Source organism: Saccopteryx leptura, chromosome 2 (genome assembly GCF_036850995.1).
Source record: "Saccopteryx leptura isolate mSacLep1 chromosome 2, mSacLep1_pri_phased_curated, whole genome shotgun sequence".
In the NCBI taxonomy this organism is placed as follows: Eukaryota; Metazoa; Chordata; class Mammalia; order Chiroptera; family Emballonuridae; genus Saccopteryx; species Saccopteryx leptura.
The window spans coordinates 179,787,965-179,804,865 of record NC_089504.1 but is presented as its reverse complement, the minus strand read 5'-3'; the positions used below and the strand labels follow the sequence as shown (position 1 = coordinate 179,804,865).

The 16,901-nt window shown below is 45.2% G+C and overlaps 1 protein-coding gene and 1 pseudogene across 1 annotated transcript in view; one reads left to right on the top strand and one right to left on the bottom strand.

Annotated features, from left to right (window-relative positions):
* LOC136393228 (17-beta-hydroxysteroid dehydrogenase type 6-like) overlaps window positions 1–789 on the bottom strand; it is a 49,148-nt gene extending 48,359 nt beyond the window's left edge. The window contains exons 1-2 of the mRNA XM_066365844.1: window positions 678–789; window positions 5–335 (exon numbers count right to left, since the gene is read on the bottom strand). Of these exons, the coding sequence (XP_066221941.1) occupies window positions 5–317 (313 nt within the window). The 5' untranslated portion in view covers window positions 318–335; window positions 678–789. The remainder of the gene's footprint in view (window positions 1–4; window positions 336–677) is intronic.
* Window positions 790–1,357: 568 nt separating this feature from the next.
* Window positions 1,358–16,901, top strand: part of LOC136391706 (solute carrier family 22 member 13-like) — a 53,544-nt pseudogene continuing 38,000 nt past the window's right edge.

Below are 16,901 nucleotides of genomic sequence, written 5' to 3'. Positions count from 1 at the left end.
GTACCTTTGTCCCCGGTGCGTTCCTTCACCCACTTGGTGGCCGCAGCAATGCTCTCTGTCTTGGTGACATCCAGGATCACTGTCTCCAGCCTGTCTGTTGTCTGGCCCCTGAGCTGCTCAGCCCCCTTCTCTGTCAGACATGCAGCCAGCACCCTCAAGCCTCGCAGGTCCAGCTGCCTAGCCAGCAGGTTCCCGAAGCCTGAGTCACAGCCCGTGATGAAGACATACTTGTCTCGGAGGTGGCTCACCACCTGCCTCTCCCGGTACCAGCGCAGGAGGTAGTACAGGCCCACGAGAGTCGCCAGGTACAGCCACATGGCTTTGCAGGGGACAGGCTGGCAGGCAAGAGTGAAACAAGGATGTGGCCAGTGTTCAGTTAGGGGATCCAAGAGCACACAGATAAGAGTCATTGCACCAACCTCCAGGCTTGCTGTTCATCTTGATTAGTATTATTTGTTCTTGCCCCAACTAGTATGAACTCTGGTACACTTACACTATTGCTCATAGAAGACAGTGCATTTTCCAGAGAACCCCTTGACCTGAGGACAGTTTTCCCGACCACCTTCTCCTGGTTCTCCCACTCCTTCCTCTCTCCCTCCACCCACCTCTCCCCCATTAACCTTCCCTAAAGGAACCCCCTCTGGCCGTGATCTCATGGTCCAGAACTGTCTTCTTACCTTTAACCTGCTCAAGCCTGGAACCCTTGTCACCCAGACCTACTGGAGAGTGTCACAAAGAGGACACTCTTTGAATCAAGACACACGTGAGTTCAATATCCAGCTCTGCTCCACCTACCGTGTGGCCTCGGCAGCTGCGTGGACTCTGAGCCTGGGTTCTTCTCATTTGGCTCAGCCTAGAATTCATTCCTGAAAATACTAAGCTCTGTTTAGAAAAGTATTATACATCCCAGTTTTGAAAGGAAAGGCATATAAGATTCCCCTGTGATGTAGAAAGTCTCACGGGCAGGAAGGTCTTCTAGAGGCAGCGGGGGGAAGGAGGTGTCTGACTGACCTCCGAGGCAGAGACGAGAAGGGCACAGGGCAGCTCACGCTGTGGAACCCCTCCTGGTACCTCGGAGGGTGGAGGGAATGGACTTAACAAAATGCGGCCCTCAGAGTTGTCACCCTCTCACTCCATGAAGATGCCCTGTCCCCAGCCCTGGGTGCCCGTTTACATGGCTCTCTGCCCTCCTGTACCAGGCTGTCCCCTGCCAGCCACACATGCAGAATCCAGACCCAGACCCAGACCGCAAAGGCAGAAAGGGCCGACTTGAACAGGGACTGAGGACTGGTCCTTAAATTCATCATCAGGAAGGGCTGTAAACCCCAGCAACTGGTAAGGCCTCAGCTCAGTCTGAATGAGGGTGATGCTGGGAGGTGGACGGAGCTGCCCACTCAGGACAAAAAAGAAAGGACAAGAGTCGGAGCCCAGAACAGCTGTTCCTGAGGGGACTCAGGGTGAGGTGGGGGAAACCATTTCAGAGAAGTGGGTGGAATAGCGGGTGGAATTTAGCAGCCGAGCTGGTCAGGGGCAGTAGAAGCCAGTTTCAAGCTGAGTGTCTCCCTCACTGTCCACATTTATCACATCTCTGGCTGGTGAGTAGGAAATGGCGGAGGCACGGGGAGAGGGAAGGAGAGGTTTCCTTGTAGAAATCAGAGACTCAGCCGCCCGTGGGACTACCCTAGCAGGCGGGTAGACAGAGAAGAGCACGAATTCAGCCTTTAGTTCTAACCCTTGTCTGCAGGGAGCTTAGAGTAGAGTCCTGGGAGCGGAGGCCCCTCAAGGTGGGAGGCGGCGGCAGCAGCATGGCCCCTGCTGGCCCTGCAGAAGCCAGCCTGTCCCTGCTTCCTAGGTGACTGCCAGCCCCACCGGCAACACCTTCCCAAAGTAGGTAGGAGGAAGGCAGGAAAGAAGGAAGGAGCCCTAGAAACTCTCAGGGTGCCAAGGTGAGAGGCAAATTCTAACCTGGCACCAAACCCTGCTTTGGGATAAATCATGGTTTCTTAGAACCATCTGGAGATTTTCTTCCTCAGTGACCACATTCCCTCAACCACGAAAGTCTCACCGGCTAGGAAGCAGAGAAAACTCCCGGCCCACATGACTACTACTTCATTCTTATGAACCCTGAAAGTAATACAACTGCCCGGGTATTGCCAGGAGCTTCTGAGTCCACAGCAGTCGGGAACAATTACAGCAAGTTCGCGGAGAGCAGTAAGAGAGGGAAGAACGGCACTCACTCATCTGGGCGCTCCAAGGGGCTAGAATGAGATATCCTGCAGAGACACCCCTACTGTGAATCTCTGCACGAAGATCCTTCCCAGGAAGTCCCGGGGTGGGACAGCTTGCGGGGCTCCAGGGCTCCGCTGGAGCTATGAGAGAGCGCGGAAGGAGGCACGCGCCCCCTTGCGGCTGCACAGGGTCTCAGCGGGACAAGTCAGAGCATCCCCACACTTCTTCCGTCTATTCCGTGTATGGGTGTCTAAAGAAAGCGTTGCCTAGAAAACGAAAATCGGTTCTGGAAATGGCAGGGAGTGATAGTTGTGCAAGCGTGTCTTCAATTTTATAGGCGTGCGGCCTCACTACCTGAAGTGTGGATAAAAAATGTTGAGACACACCTCTGCCTTTTGGTGTGGAGGGCTGGCACTGGAGGCAATGAGACTTGCCTGTGGAAAGCCATTGACTCAGTGCTTCTTCTCATAAAGACCCCAGACAGCAAAAGGAAAGATGAGATCAGCGTCCTTGTGGCACCCCATTGTGTCTCACAGCATGGGTCCCAGATCCTGACAGGTCCATCAGACAGAACCTGGCCCCTTTTCCAAGGATGGAGCATGGAAGGTGGAGGGCCAGGGTCTTCTGAGGGTCTAGGGTGAGGACCTGGGCTGGTTTGCACTGGACTGCTTTTGCAATACCGTTGTTTCATCTTGTCAAATTGGGTAGAGTCCACACTTTTGACCATGGGAGCCACCTGGGTGCAGCCCTGTTTCCACACAGAGCTCAGCATGGAAGGACAGGGGTTTGTAACCTCACAGTTCTCTGAGACTCTGGAGAGGATTCCTGTGGTGAGTCCACGACTCTTGAGCACATGCACTGGAGGCTATAAAGTGGATCAGGGATTCTTTATTTTAGTTTGTTTGTTATGTCTGGCTATGCATGTGCATACATGTGTGTGCGTGTGTGTGTAAATAATATTATGCACACCTGGAAACTTAGATTAAAGATGAAGCTCTTGGCTTGCCACTTGAGTGGAGGACATGCATAACCTTGAGTGGGCTGACTTCAGAGCATGGAGGACCCAGAGTTCCTTAAGGATCTTCCCAGTCATCTTTGTATCTTCAGTAGTCTCATGTCTCACACCAGCTCTCACTACAGGTTTGAGAATGGATGGCACTGCAATGTCCCACCTTGCTCTCTGTATCACAGAGAACAGTGAGCCACATTCTTCTCCAACATAAGTACCCTGAAGTTTTCATTTCCTTGATTTAAAACTAAAGAAGGAAAACTAAGACACCTACCTGGCAAAGTACCTCTCACTCCAATTTGTACTCAGCCCAGGACTCTATTAATTTGTAAACATGCCCTCCCTGTTGAGTCTATATTCAAAACATTGTCAGAATAGTAGAGACAGAGAGAGCTGGGGATGCAGGAAGCGCTGAGAAATTAAGGGAATTCTTGCCCACCACACAGTAGGTAGTCAAGGTTAGAAAAAAATGAAACTGGGGCCATAAGTGACTCTTAGTCTTCTCTAATGGAGGAGTGTGTTTTGGGGATCTGCGACGGGGTACACGGGGATGGCAGAGGACAGAGGGTGGTGACTCTAAAGGAGGAGACTGATAGAGGGTAGTGGTTGGGGGAGAGGCTTGATGTCCTTGAGGGAAAGGTCTGGGCCCTACCAGTGGTGTAACAATCTGTCCTCATTTGTCCATCTTTGTGTCTAATCCTGTGATCCCAAATTTCTTGATAAACCTTGAAAAAAATCTTGCTCCTCACTTTTGTGGAAGAAAGTGGGACAATGATGATGCAACTTCTCTCTTCAAATCCTGCTCAGTTCATCCCACTCATCCTCTGGCCTCCACGAAGACACCTGGCTCTTTTTCCTTTGGATCCACATTCTTGCCTCCTTGAGACACGGTCAACTCACTGGGCACATGTAAACTTTTAAACTTACATTCTAAGGCAAAGACAATCAAGGTGAATTCATTATGTCAAGACAAAATCGAAACTGATTTTAAGCCCTCTATACCCAAAGAATGAGTTCCATGTCATCAACTTTTTGGGATTCTCTACCTCTACTTGAGTCTACATTTTAGAGGTTGTGAGAAACAAGGATTCACCCCAGGGTGGATGTACCTCCATTGTCCTGACGTGTCCTCAAGGAGGAGGTAGCAGAGTCCTGGCATGCAGGTGTGGGATCCCAACTACTCCGAAGTGGAAAGACCCAAAGGTCAAAAGGCTGATAGTGCAACTACCGAGAGAGTGTTTTATGGACATCAGATACCTGTAATGTCAATACAAAGAAAACCAAAAAATTCATTTTCCCTGGTACAATAAAAGAAAGAGACTTTTTCTTAGAGCATGTACTTCAGAAAAACTTGCCACTGTACCTGCTTTCTCTGCTCTTTGAGACATAAGCCAAAACCACATCCCACTGGGGATCCCCCATAGCACTGCAAGCAGCGGCCCGGCGGACGGTGGAACTCGAGGACTGAGGTTGTACCAGCTCCTCCAGCATCAGTTCCTAAGGACTTTTCCCCTCAACCCTCAGGACCAGGTGCCTGGCAGTGATGAAACGAGCTGAAAACCTAAAGGATGTGGTGACAGTAGGGGAAAGGGACTCTGAAGCCATTGACACTGTGACTAACCAGATTAGCCATGGCTAGGGAGGCTAGGAATTAAAGTGATATCAGAGTCTATGAGCATCAAGACCCTGGGAGAGAATCCCATCCTCATTATTGCTACCCCCAGGCTGCTATGTCCCCTTCAGTCTGCCACCACCCACTCCAGATCCAGACTGTTCACTGAAGGGTAAAAACGAGCTGGTGAGGAAGGTCAAACTGGCTGAGCAGGTGGAGCGCTCTGATGAGATGGCTGCAGCAGGAGTCTGAATGGAGTTGAATGACTCATGAGGGAGAGAAGTCCTCTCCCACTTGCTTATAAAAATATTGCAGGAGCCCGCTGGTCCTCTTGGGGGTGATCTCAAGTATTGAGCAAAACACTGAAGGTGCTGAGGGAAAAAAAGCTCGTGATTGAGAAGGTAGTGAGAAAACTAAGACCAAGCTAAAAATTGCTTTCTCTATAGCTTTTCAAGCAGATTAGTTTTTGGCTTCTATAAAGTCTCCAGAGTAATTTATATATTTTTTAAAATTTTATTTATAAATATATTTTAAATTTTCTTCTTTTATTTTTTATTCAGTGAGAGGAGGGGAGGCAGAGACAGACTGCTGCATGTACCCCAACAGGGATCCACCCAGCAAGTCCAGTAGGGGCAATGGTCTGCTCATCTGGGGCATTGCTCCATTGCTCAGCAACCAAGCTCTTCTTAGTGTGGTGTAGTGTGGACAAGGCCCACCAGGGGTGAGGACGACAGAGACGCAAAGACCTGACTCTGGAGACCAGGTTCAGTGACACAGATCCACTTTATTAAGGAAGTAAGCTAGCTTATATACATGGGTTCAGCCTATAGGGTGTTACAGCATGTCCTTCACAGCCAATGGCTGAAAAGGTCAGGGAGCTGCCTGGTTGGCGCTGAGTTACTTCCTTACAGCGGGCGAGCTTACTCCTGGGTGTGCCTAGGAGGGTTTCAGGTGCTGGAGTGTTCTCACAACATTGCATCAGCCACAGCTGCTAGGAATGCGCTCTACGCTCTACCTAGTATAGACTATGGATCCATCCTCAGTGCACAAGGCCTACTAGCTCCAATCGAGCCATGGCTGCAGGAGAGAAAGAGAGAGAGAGAAAGCAAGAGGGTGTGTGTGTGTGTGTGGAGAAGCAGATGTGTACTTTTCCTGTGTGCCCTGACTGGAAATATAACCCGAGACATCCATACACCTGGCCCAATGCTCTACCACTGAGCCAACCAGCCAGGGCCTAAATTTTCTTATTCTTGGGATTTGCTTTTACCATATAACTACTACTATTCTCAACCATATCCCTTTCCTTTCTCCTCCTTGAAAAAAAATCAGTTTCTATTTTTGGAGAGGAGGAGTCTATGTGAATGAAGTAACATGTGTCATTTAAGTTTTGGAGTATGACATCTTGTAATTAAGGAAGACATTTGCTCTATCATGACAATGTGTTACAGTCACTGTAAGTTTTTAAGACTTTCTTGACATCTTATACCTTACTTTAGATTTTTCTTATTTTTCTTGGATTTCTTAAAGAATCTTTATTCTTGCTATTTGTCAGGTGTACAATATTACCTTCCTTTTCAGTCTTCTCTACTTTTCCACTTGGTCACCAACCATTTCTACTTCAGTGCCTTGTATTTGCAGAAAAGGACACATGATCTTCCTGGCTCTACTCACTGCCTAGCACCCTGGGTCCTTTGCTGCCTCTCACAAACTATTTCTCATCCTACATACTGCAGCAGTCACTCCCTAGTTGATGAGATTGTGCTTGTTTCCTGTCACTGCTGCAACAAACCATCACAAACTTACAGGCTCTGAGAGCACATTTATAGTCTTCTAGTTCTGTCAGTCACAAGTCTGACACAAGCCTCACTAGGATAAAGTTAAGGAGATGCAGGTGTGGGTCCCTTTCTGGAGGCTTCAGGGAACAATTCAGTTCGTGCCTTTTCCAGATCCAGAGGTGACCCTCAGTCCTTGGCTACAGCCCCTTTCCTCTACCTTTTTTTTCTTAGTGGGAAAGAGTGAGAGGAAGAAGGCAAGATGGGGCCAGACAGACAGGAAGGGGGAGAGATGAGAAGCATCAACTTTTGTTGTTGTAGTACTTTAGTTGTTCATTGATTGCTTTTTCATATGTGCCTTGACGATGTGTGTGTGTGCGCGCATGCGTGTGCACACGCTCCAGCTAAGCCAGTGACCCCTTGCTCAAGCCAGCAACCTTGGGCTTCAAGCCAGTGACCTTTGTCTCAAACCAGCAACCATGCGGTCATGTCTATGATCCCACACTCAAGACAGAGAAACATATGCAAGCCGGATGAGCCCACACTCAAGCTGGCGACCTTGGGGTTTCAAACCTGGGTACTCAGCATCCCAGGTCGAAGCTCTATCCACTGTGCCCATACCTAGTCAGACTTTTCCTAGTTATTTTTAAGCTTCAAATTTCTTTCCCTCTCCAGAGGTCAGATAGTCACCTGTACTTTATTTTTGTTAAAGATTTTCAGGACTTTTACATTTTTAGAAATCTTGTTAAACATTTTTAGAAATTTTGTTAAACACTTCTTTATTCATGTGGAACTTCTTCTGTTATATTTTTAGCCAATCTGTAAAAAATTCTAAGAATATTAATTCTTTAGCTGTCAAAACTGTCACCAATATTTTCTCCAGCTTTTTATTTGCCATTTAAACCAATCTTATTAATTTTTGACACATAGATGTTTTCACTTTTTTGTAGTTAAATTTACTAATCTTTAGTGACTCCTCCCCTTGCTTATACGCTTGAAAGAGATCTCTCCTATCCAAATATTTGATAAACACACACTTATATATATATTTTTCTCTTCCTGTCCCTCCTCCCTTTCTTCTATTTTTTCTTTCTTTTCCTTGTCTCTAGGCCAGCTTTAAGTAAAACAAGCTACTAAGCTACCCTCAATCACTGAGGTCTCTTGGAGATCCTGTAGACAGAGACAAACATGGGTTGGGATGGATTTCTCTACAACACAACCCCCTCCCTCTTCCTTCTCCGTAAAATGCAGTTTAGTGTCAGCTCCCCAGTAAGTGCATGTACATCTGACAATTAGTAAGCTGCTAAAGCGAAAGGTGAACTTTAGATATTCTGTATGTGAATTTGTCCAGTTATACAGAGAGAATTAAAAAGATATGGCCAGATTCTGATCAAATGCTGCTTGTTTCTCCTTATACCATGGTTTTTAATAAGAAAATACTTGCAAAACAATGTTTAGTGAATAGAACATAGTCCAAATTTACACATGTATACATACACACATGACCAAAAAAAAATTCTATAAATTTATCCATCAAAAACCTAACATTTCATCCTTGGTTGGGTAGTTCAGCTGGTTAGAGCATCAATCCAATTCTCCAAGTTTGCAGATTTGATCCCCAGTCAGGCACATATAAGAATCAACCGCTTAATGCATAAATAAGCGGAGCAACAAACTGATATTTCTCTTTCTCTCTCCCTAAAACCAATAAACAAAAACATTTAAGAGATATATACATTCCTAATTTAAAAAGTGTAACATTATTGGATGGTGAGTTTCCAGGTGACTTTTACTTTTTATTCTTTTCTATGTTTTACAGATTTCCTTCATAAGAATTAAATAGTTTTTCTAAAAGTGTACTTTAGCCTGACCTGTGGTGGGACAGTGGATAAAGTAATGGCCTGGAATGCTATGGTCGCTGGTTCAAAACCCCAGGCTTACCTAGTCAAGGCACAAGGAGACACTATTATGAATTGATGCTTCATGCCTCTCACTTCCACCTTTCTCCCTCTAAAATCAGTCAATAATTAAAGTCTTAAAAAAAAGAGAGTACTTTAATTATGTTGCTTCACAGGCAGGAAACCAGCTATGATTCTTTTTTTTTTTATATTTTTCTGAAGCTGGAAATGGGGAGAGACAGTCAGACAGACTCCCGCATGCGCCCTACCGGGATCCACCCGGCACGCCCACCAGGGGCGACACTCTGCCCACCAGGGCGCGATGCTCTGCCCCTCCAGGGCGTCGCTCTGCTGCGACCAGAGCCACTCTAGCGCCTGGGGCAGAGGCCAAGGAGCCATCCCCAGCGCCCGGGCCATCTTTGCTCCAATGGAGCCTTGGCTGCGGGAGGGGAAGAGAGAGACAGAGAGGAAGGAGGGGGGGTGTGTGGAGAAGCAAATGGGCGCTTCTCCTATGTGCCCTGGCCGGGAATCGAACCCGGGTCCCCCCGCACGCCAGGCCGATGCTCTACTGCTGAGCCAACGGGCCAGGGCCCAGTTATGATTCTTTATTGCCTAAAAAGACAATGCCCAAATATCTTAATTTAGTGATCAAGACCCCTCAGACTAGGGGCGCACACTCTTTGTTTCAGTTCAAAGGATCTGCTCAATGTCTTCTGGGTGTTCCCTGTGTTTTCCTAGTTCTATGTGCTTTTGAAACCTGGGATTCTTTTGATTTTCCTCCTTTCCCTGTAATTCCTACAAACCCTTGAATACACTGTTAAGCTTCTACCTCTTCCATGGTCCTAAGACCATGAATAATGGAATCGGTCTCCAAAAATTAGTGGTTCTGTTAGTCATTCAGCATTGACCACAGGATACTTTGCAATTTTTTTTCGAGAGAGAGACAGAGATAGGAGGTGGGGGGTGGAAGGTAGAGGTGGTGGTGGGGGAGGGAGAGATGAGAAGCAGCAACTTAAGTTGTTCATTGATTGCTTCTCATATATGTGCCTTGACCAAGGTAGGGGGGAGGCTCAAGCTGAGCCAGTGAACCCTGGCTCACCACAGCGACGTTGGGCTCCAGCCATTGACCATGGAATCATGTTGATGATTCTGTTAATTCCCTGTTCAAGCCAGGGACCCTGCACTCAAGCTGGATGAGCCTGCACTCATGCTAGTGACCTTGGGGTTTTGAGCCTGGGACCGCAACATCCCAAGTCGATGACGCCACCACCAGACAAGTGGATACTTTGCATTATAATAGTTCTATTTTTTATAAGTCCATAAATTATTTCCCCAACTGGCATTTTTGTTTCTTAGCATACAGGTTCTATGACTTAGAGTTACACTCTGTGCTGATTAAAAAAGGGATGTATTAAAGTGCCAGGCACTGGTACAGAGCTCTGCGTGTTCTGTCTTGGTATCCCTGATCCACTGGGTCTTGTTCACAGTAAGTGTGTAATAAATATTTGTAATAGTTCTAGATTTTCTTTACATATATATTTATATCTTCTAAGTGTGTTGAGCTTATTGAAAAACAATAATATTTCAACAGTTATTTACTGTTGAAGGGAAATATTCTAAAAAACATGTAGTTATAAACTATTGCTTAAGTATTTTTAAAACTTTTTTATTTTTAGTGAGAGGAGGGGAGGCAGAGACAGACTCCTACATGCACTCCAACCAGGATCCACCCGGCAAGTGCACTAGAGGGTGATGCTCTGCCCATCTGGGGCCTTTGCTCTGTTGCTCTGCAACAGAGCTATTTCAGCACCTGAGGCAGAGGCCATGGAGCCATCCTTAATGCCCAAGGCCAACTCTGTCAAACAAATCAAGCCATGGCTACATGAAAGGAGAGAAAGAAAGAGTGAGTGAGAGATAGAGAGGAGGAGAAAGGGGAGATGCAGATGGGTGCTTCTTCTGTGTGCCTTGACCAGAAATCAAACCAGACAGATCTATACACCAGGTTAACACTCTACTGCTGAGCCAGCTGGCCAGGGCCAATTCTTTAAACCTTTTAAAGGGAGGTGTCAGTTTCAATATTTTTTAAATATTTAATTAAAAATTAAATTTAAACTATGCTAAAAATTGATGACCATTTTCTTTTAGGTTCTCCATTTCTGAGCTTTCACTGCACTCATGTCATGTGACATGGTTGCTCTAGTTCAACCTTGCTGTCTTCCATTTCTCTACACAAGAAAAATTTGACTACAGATGTCAGTTTTCAGTCAGTATTATATTGCTTCAAATTGCTTCCATTGTCTTTGAAAGATGCCATTTGTTCATAACATGCATAAGACTCTTTATAGTAACTTGCAATAAAAACAAACTTTATGTAAAAATTATAATAGAATTAAATAAATTCTTAGATGTCAGGCAGCTTGTACACTTCAAAACTGAAGATTATAAATATGTCAGTATGACTTGAGCTGGGAGTGAAAGAGAGATGGGAAGGACCTGTGTAGGTTTATTGCAGTACCTATGAAAGGCCTAGAAGAAATACATGCAGCCTTCCATAAATCTGCTACTCTCTTTCAGCTGGGAGGCAGTCATGACCACAGCATATGAGAAAGGTTCAATAAATATGCATTTGGTGGTTAAAACCATATCTGTAGAGACGGACTGCTTGGGTTCTAATCCTGGCTACATTACTTGCTAGTTACCTGAACTAGCTAGCTGTGCTTCTGCTTCTCCATTGAGAAGAAGAAAAAAAAGAGCATCACACTCCATAAAACTAGTTATTGTAAAATTTATTCAAGTATTTGCCTTTTCTATTTCCAAGGCAGTTGACAAATAACATCACCTATACCTCCACTAAAATGTTGGTGGTAATGATAATATGATATCTGCTCTTGTCTGGCTTGTTTAGAAATGGCACAATGCGGTAACACACAATTTTCTACCCCAGAAAAACAATTTAAAATTACCTCAAAATACATTGGAGTAAATAGTAGTGAGCACATGTAAAAGGGAAAGTGTTATACTTGTTTCTCCAAAACGTTCATGTAATCCTGTGCCCCAGTGGCTCCAAACACAGGTCTACTGTGAAGAAGATGTCAATGTGAGTGAGGCCAACTCACTGCACAGCCTGGATAACACTGTTGCGTCTGAGCTAAAGACACTGGTGCCTTGCAGGATGCAGGCCTAGTCTGCCAGTGTCTAAATTCTCAAGGGCCTCCAAGAATTTCTCAATTTAAAATTTGTGGCTCAATATATTTCTTGGTACAAACTCTGCGGGTCAAACAACACACTTGAGGGCCATTTGTCAAATCTCTGCCAATTATACTAAAACCTACATAGGAGGACCTTGTGCAGTGATTCATATCAGCAGATACTTTTCAAGCATTTGTGCCAAGGCATAGACACATGGTAAGGAAGACAAAATATGACCAAATCTTCACAAGTCCTGAGGAAATAGGCAATAATGTCACGGGAGACAGTAAAAAATGCCATAGCAGAGTGTGGAACCGAGGACTTAAGCCTGGTGGTTTAAGTATTTGATCAGGTCCGCTATGAAAAAAAACTAAAAATAAAGAATACTGGGCCCTGGCCGGTTGGCTCAGCGGTAGAGCGTCGGCCTGGCGTGCAGGAGTCCCGGGTTCGATTCCCGGCCAGGGCACACAGGAGAGGTGCCCATTTGCTTCTCCACCCCTCCCCATCTCCTTTCTCTCTGTCTCTCTCTTCCCCTCCTGCAGCGAGGCTCCATTGGAGCAAAGATGGCCCGGGTGCTGGGGATGGCTCTGTGGCCTCTGCCTCAGGCGCTAGAATGGCTCTGGATACAACACAGCGATGCCCCAGAGGGGCAAAAGCATTGCCCCCTGGTGGGCATGCCGGGTGGATCCCGGTCGGGTGCATGCGGGAGTCTGTCTGACTGCCTCCCTGTTTCCAGCTTTGGAAAAATGAAAAAAAAAAAAAAAAAGAGAATACTATTATTTGAAGGCTTGGCAAATGGTGACATCCAGGTAGATGGCTCTTTGTGTGTGTGTGTGTGTGTGTGTGTGTGTGTATTTTTCTGAAGCTGGAAACGGGGAGAGACAGTCAGACAGACTCCCGCATGCGCCCGACCAGGATCCACCCGGAACGCCCACCAGGGGGCGACACTCTGCCCACCAGGGGGCGATGCTCTGCCCCTCTGGGGAGTCACTCTGTTGCGACCAGAGCCACTCTAGCGCCTGGGGCAGAGGCCAAGGAGCCATCCCAGCGCCCGGGCCATCTTTGCTCCAATGGCGCCTTGCTGTGGGAGGGGAAGAGAGAGACAGAGAGGAAGGAGAGGGGGAGGGGTGGAGAAGCAGATGGGTGCTTCTCCTGTGTGCCCTGTCCGGGAATCGAACCCGGGACTCCTGCACACCAGGCCGACATTCTACCACTGAGCCAACTGGCCAGGGCCGATAGATGGCTCTTTTGTTTAACAAAACACGTTAATGGATTTTGGGGTTGGGAACTATGCATAGAAAGGGCCACAGCCTTTCACAGTTCCAGGGGGACCATTCCTATTGTGGCTGCTGCAATTGGCACCCCCTTGAGTACCATTCAAGTTGTATTCTTTGTGAATAGTACCCCCTGGAATTGTGCTACCTGGATGATTGTCAATAAACATAGGCCTGGAGGTAGGCCTGAGAGCAGGATTGAGAGGTAAATCCTTTTATATAATAAAGAAAGTGGGGAAAAAATTAAAATAAGAGGAATTTTAAGTCTTTACTTAGTGGACAGAGGCAGGAGGGTAGAGAAGAAAAGGATTTGGAGAAAACATCTCTAAGATGAGGATGAGCCAGCAATTTGGCAACAACCTGGAGCTTATGAACCTGCTGAGAGATTCCCTGTAATTTTGAAAAGCAATGCATAAAACTACCTGTCATCTTCTTTAGCTTCCAGGAGACATTGACAAATGAAGTCAAACAACTTTTTCTTTGGCATCAAGTATAACCTTTGAACCTCTTAGGCATGAATTAAGAGATAACCAGGAAAAATTCAATGCTCAGGCTCACATAGCAACATTTGGCTAAATATACAGTACTATAATAACTTGCCTTTTTACTGTTTTTCTTTAAAAAGCACTTACACTTTTATTTCCTCATTTGTTCTAATATTTCAGTGTGGGAGGGGCAGATTTATGATAACATTCTTTATATGTGGAGAAATTGAAACAGATTAAATCACTTACTCAATGTTGCATAGTTGGGATGGTAAAGCCTACACTGGAATTTGGTTCTTCAACTTCCTGCCATGAAGTAAGTGGAAAGATCATGAGTTTTGGAATTAGAGGGATCTTTGTTTAGACAATCCTGATTTCTGCCCGTTAATAAGAATGTGGTCTTGCCTGACCAGGCAGTAACACAGTGGATAGAGCGTAGAACTGGGATGCGGAGGACCCAGGTTCGAGACCTTGAGGTCACCAGCTTGAGCATGGGCTCATCTGGTTTGAGCAAAGCTCACCAGCTTGGACTCAAGGTCGCTGGCTCGAGCAAGGGGTTACTCGGTCTGCTGAAGGCCCATGGTCAAGGCACATATGAGAAAGCAATCAATGAACAACTAAGGTGTCGCAACGAAAAACTGATGATTGATGCTTCTCATCTCTCTTCATTCCTGTCTGTCTGTCCTTATTTATCCCTCTCTCTGACTCTCTCTGTCTCTGTAAAAAAAAAAAAAAAAAAAAAAAAAAAAGGAATGTGGTCTTAAGTCAATTACTTCATCTAAGTCTCAGTTTTTCTCTTCTGTAAAATTAAGATGATAAAACCTCATAGCAATGTAGTGAAGATTAATTTAGAAAATGCATGTAAAGCCCTGGCCCAGAATAGTTCTCAAATAAGATCAGTTCCACAATCAACCCAGGATTATAACTGGTTAAATTTCAGTACAAATTTAAAGTAATACAAAAATGAAATCTCACATTTATGCTAATTTTCTTTCTAGCTTCATCTCCCACTGAAAGCAAAACATAAATAAAAATGCTTCAATATATCATTTAATTCAACTGGTAAGAACTTTTGCTCCTGTAGAATTATTCCTGTTGGGGAAAATTAGAAAAATAGAGGAACATGTGGGATGATAGGTGCTGGCGAGGATGTGGAGAAAGGGGAACCCTCCTGCACTGCTGGTGGGAATGCAGACTGGTGCAGCCTCTGTGGAAAACAGTATGGAAATTCCTCAAAAAATTAAAAATGGAACTGTCCTTTGACCCAGCCATTCCACTTATAGGAATATATCCCAAAGACAGCATATCACTGACTCAAAAAAAGAAATGCAGCCCCATGTAAAGATCTGGAAACAGCCCAAGTGTCCATCAGTGGATGAGTGGATTAAAAAGCAGTGGTATGTGTGTGTGTGTGTGTGTGTGTGTATACACACACACACACACACACACACACACACACACACATACATACATACACAATGGAATACTATGGGGCCATAAAAAAGAAGGAAATCTTACCTTTTCCAACAACATGGATGGACCTGGAAACTATTATGTTGAGTGAAATAAGCCAGGCAGAGAAAGAAAAACATCATATGTCTTCACTCATCTGAGGAATCCAAGGAACAACGTGAACTGAGGAATGGAATTAAACCTGAAGGGAAGGGGGAAGGGACCTGTTAGGAGGGGAGTAAGGGAGATGTTGAGGGGAATGCGGGGGAGGGGGAATGCGTTCAGGGAGACACTAGAATCTATGTAAACACAATAAATGAATAAATAAATTTTAAATAAAGAAAAATAGAGGAACATGTGGGAGACAAAAGAATAGAGTGCAATGGTTCTAAAACTTGAGAATGTACCAGAATCACCTGGAAGGCCTGTTAAAACACAGATTTCTAGGCCCTACCCCAGAGTTGCTTATTCACAAGTTCTGAAGTGGGGCATAATAATTTGATGTTGATGCAGGTAGTCCAGGATAAGATCTCAGAGAAGCACTACCATGGGGTTGGGCCTTTCAATCTGTTTACCAATACCTCCAGGTGATTCTGATGCTCTCTCAAGTTTGAGAACCACTGGCAGGGGCTGAAAAGCATCTGAGGAGACAGGCCCCCATTCAGAACCTGACTGCACAATCGATTTACTAGTTAGATGACCAGGTTAAATGACAAACCTCTAGCACAGGGGTTGGGAACCTTTTTTGCTGAGAGAGCCATGAACACCACATATTTTAAAATGTAATTCTCTGAGAGTCATACAATGACCCATGTACGTTAAGCATTATCCAATAAAAATTTGGTGTTGTCCTGGAGGACAACTGTGATTGGCTCCAGCCACCCACAACCATGAACGTGAGCGGTAGGAAATGGATAGATTGTAATACATGAGAATGTTTTATACTTTTAACATTGTTTTTTTTTTTTATTATTAAAGATTTGTCTGCGAGCCAGATGCAGCCATCAAAAGAGCCACATCTGGCTTGCGAGCCATAGGTTCCCAACCCCTGCTCTAGCACTTTGCCTGTCTCCGGGAACCTGAGATTGTCCATGTTTCAGGGTCCTCTTACTCTTCTTCTGAGCCCTTGGTGGAAAGAGAAGTTAGTGAGTTCTGCCAAACGAGGCTCTATTTTTTACTCCTTCACACTCCAAGGCACGATAAGCTCCTTAAATTTGGGAAGTAGAGATACATTTATGATAGATAAAATGGCTACTCAGCTGCCATCCAGAGAACAATGCAGGCCCAAAGGGGGAGGAAGTGCTCAAAACAGAACATTCTCATCCCAACCACAGTGAGGTTGTAATTAATTTGCTTGCTATTTTTTTTCTTGATGGCTTCCTGGCCTTCGCTTTGAAATGTAGCAAAAAAGTTTACCTTTGCAGGAATGTCAGAAAAAGCTTACTTTGGGGAGGGACCTGACAATTAGGGGAGTTTAAATCATAATAGTTGTTTATAAAAACTTAGCCACAGGATTTACTGTAAAAAGTTAAAGCCTGCAAATTAATTAAAAACTTAGTTCAACACTTTTAAAATCTTTACTTTATATCCTAAAGAAAACAGAGAGTCTGTAAGAAAAATTTCACAGATAATTTCCAGAGGTGCCAGGACCCAGCTACTCCTGGGAAATACCTGACCCCATTTGTCTTGAAAATTTAATGAAGAACATCTGAAAAGACCACGCTGATTAGGCCTGTGCTATATCAGAAGAACTTATACAGGAAGTGTTTCTGCCACTGAATCCCCCACCTCCTGCTCACCAAGTCAGTGATCAAGGCCGTAAACCTAATGCTCATCTGCCCTTAGCTCCTATATCTACTGCTCCCTCCCAAAGCTCAGGGCTGACACCCTTTGCTGGTCTCAGCTTGCTTGCACCCAGGTGTTTTTAAAATAAATTTTCTTCTTGTAACATATTAGCTTTGTGTTTTCAGTTTGGCCCATG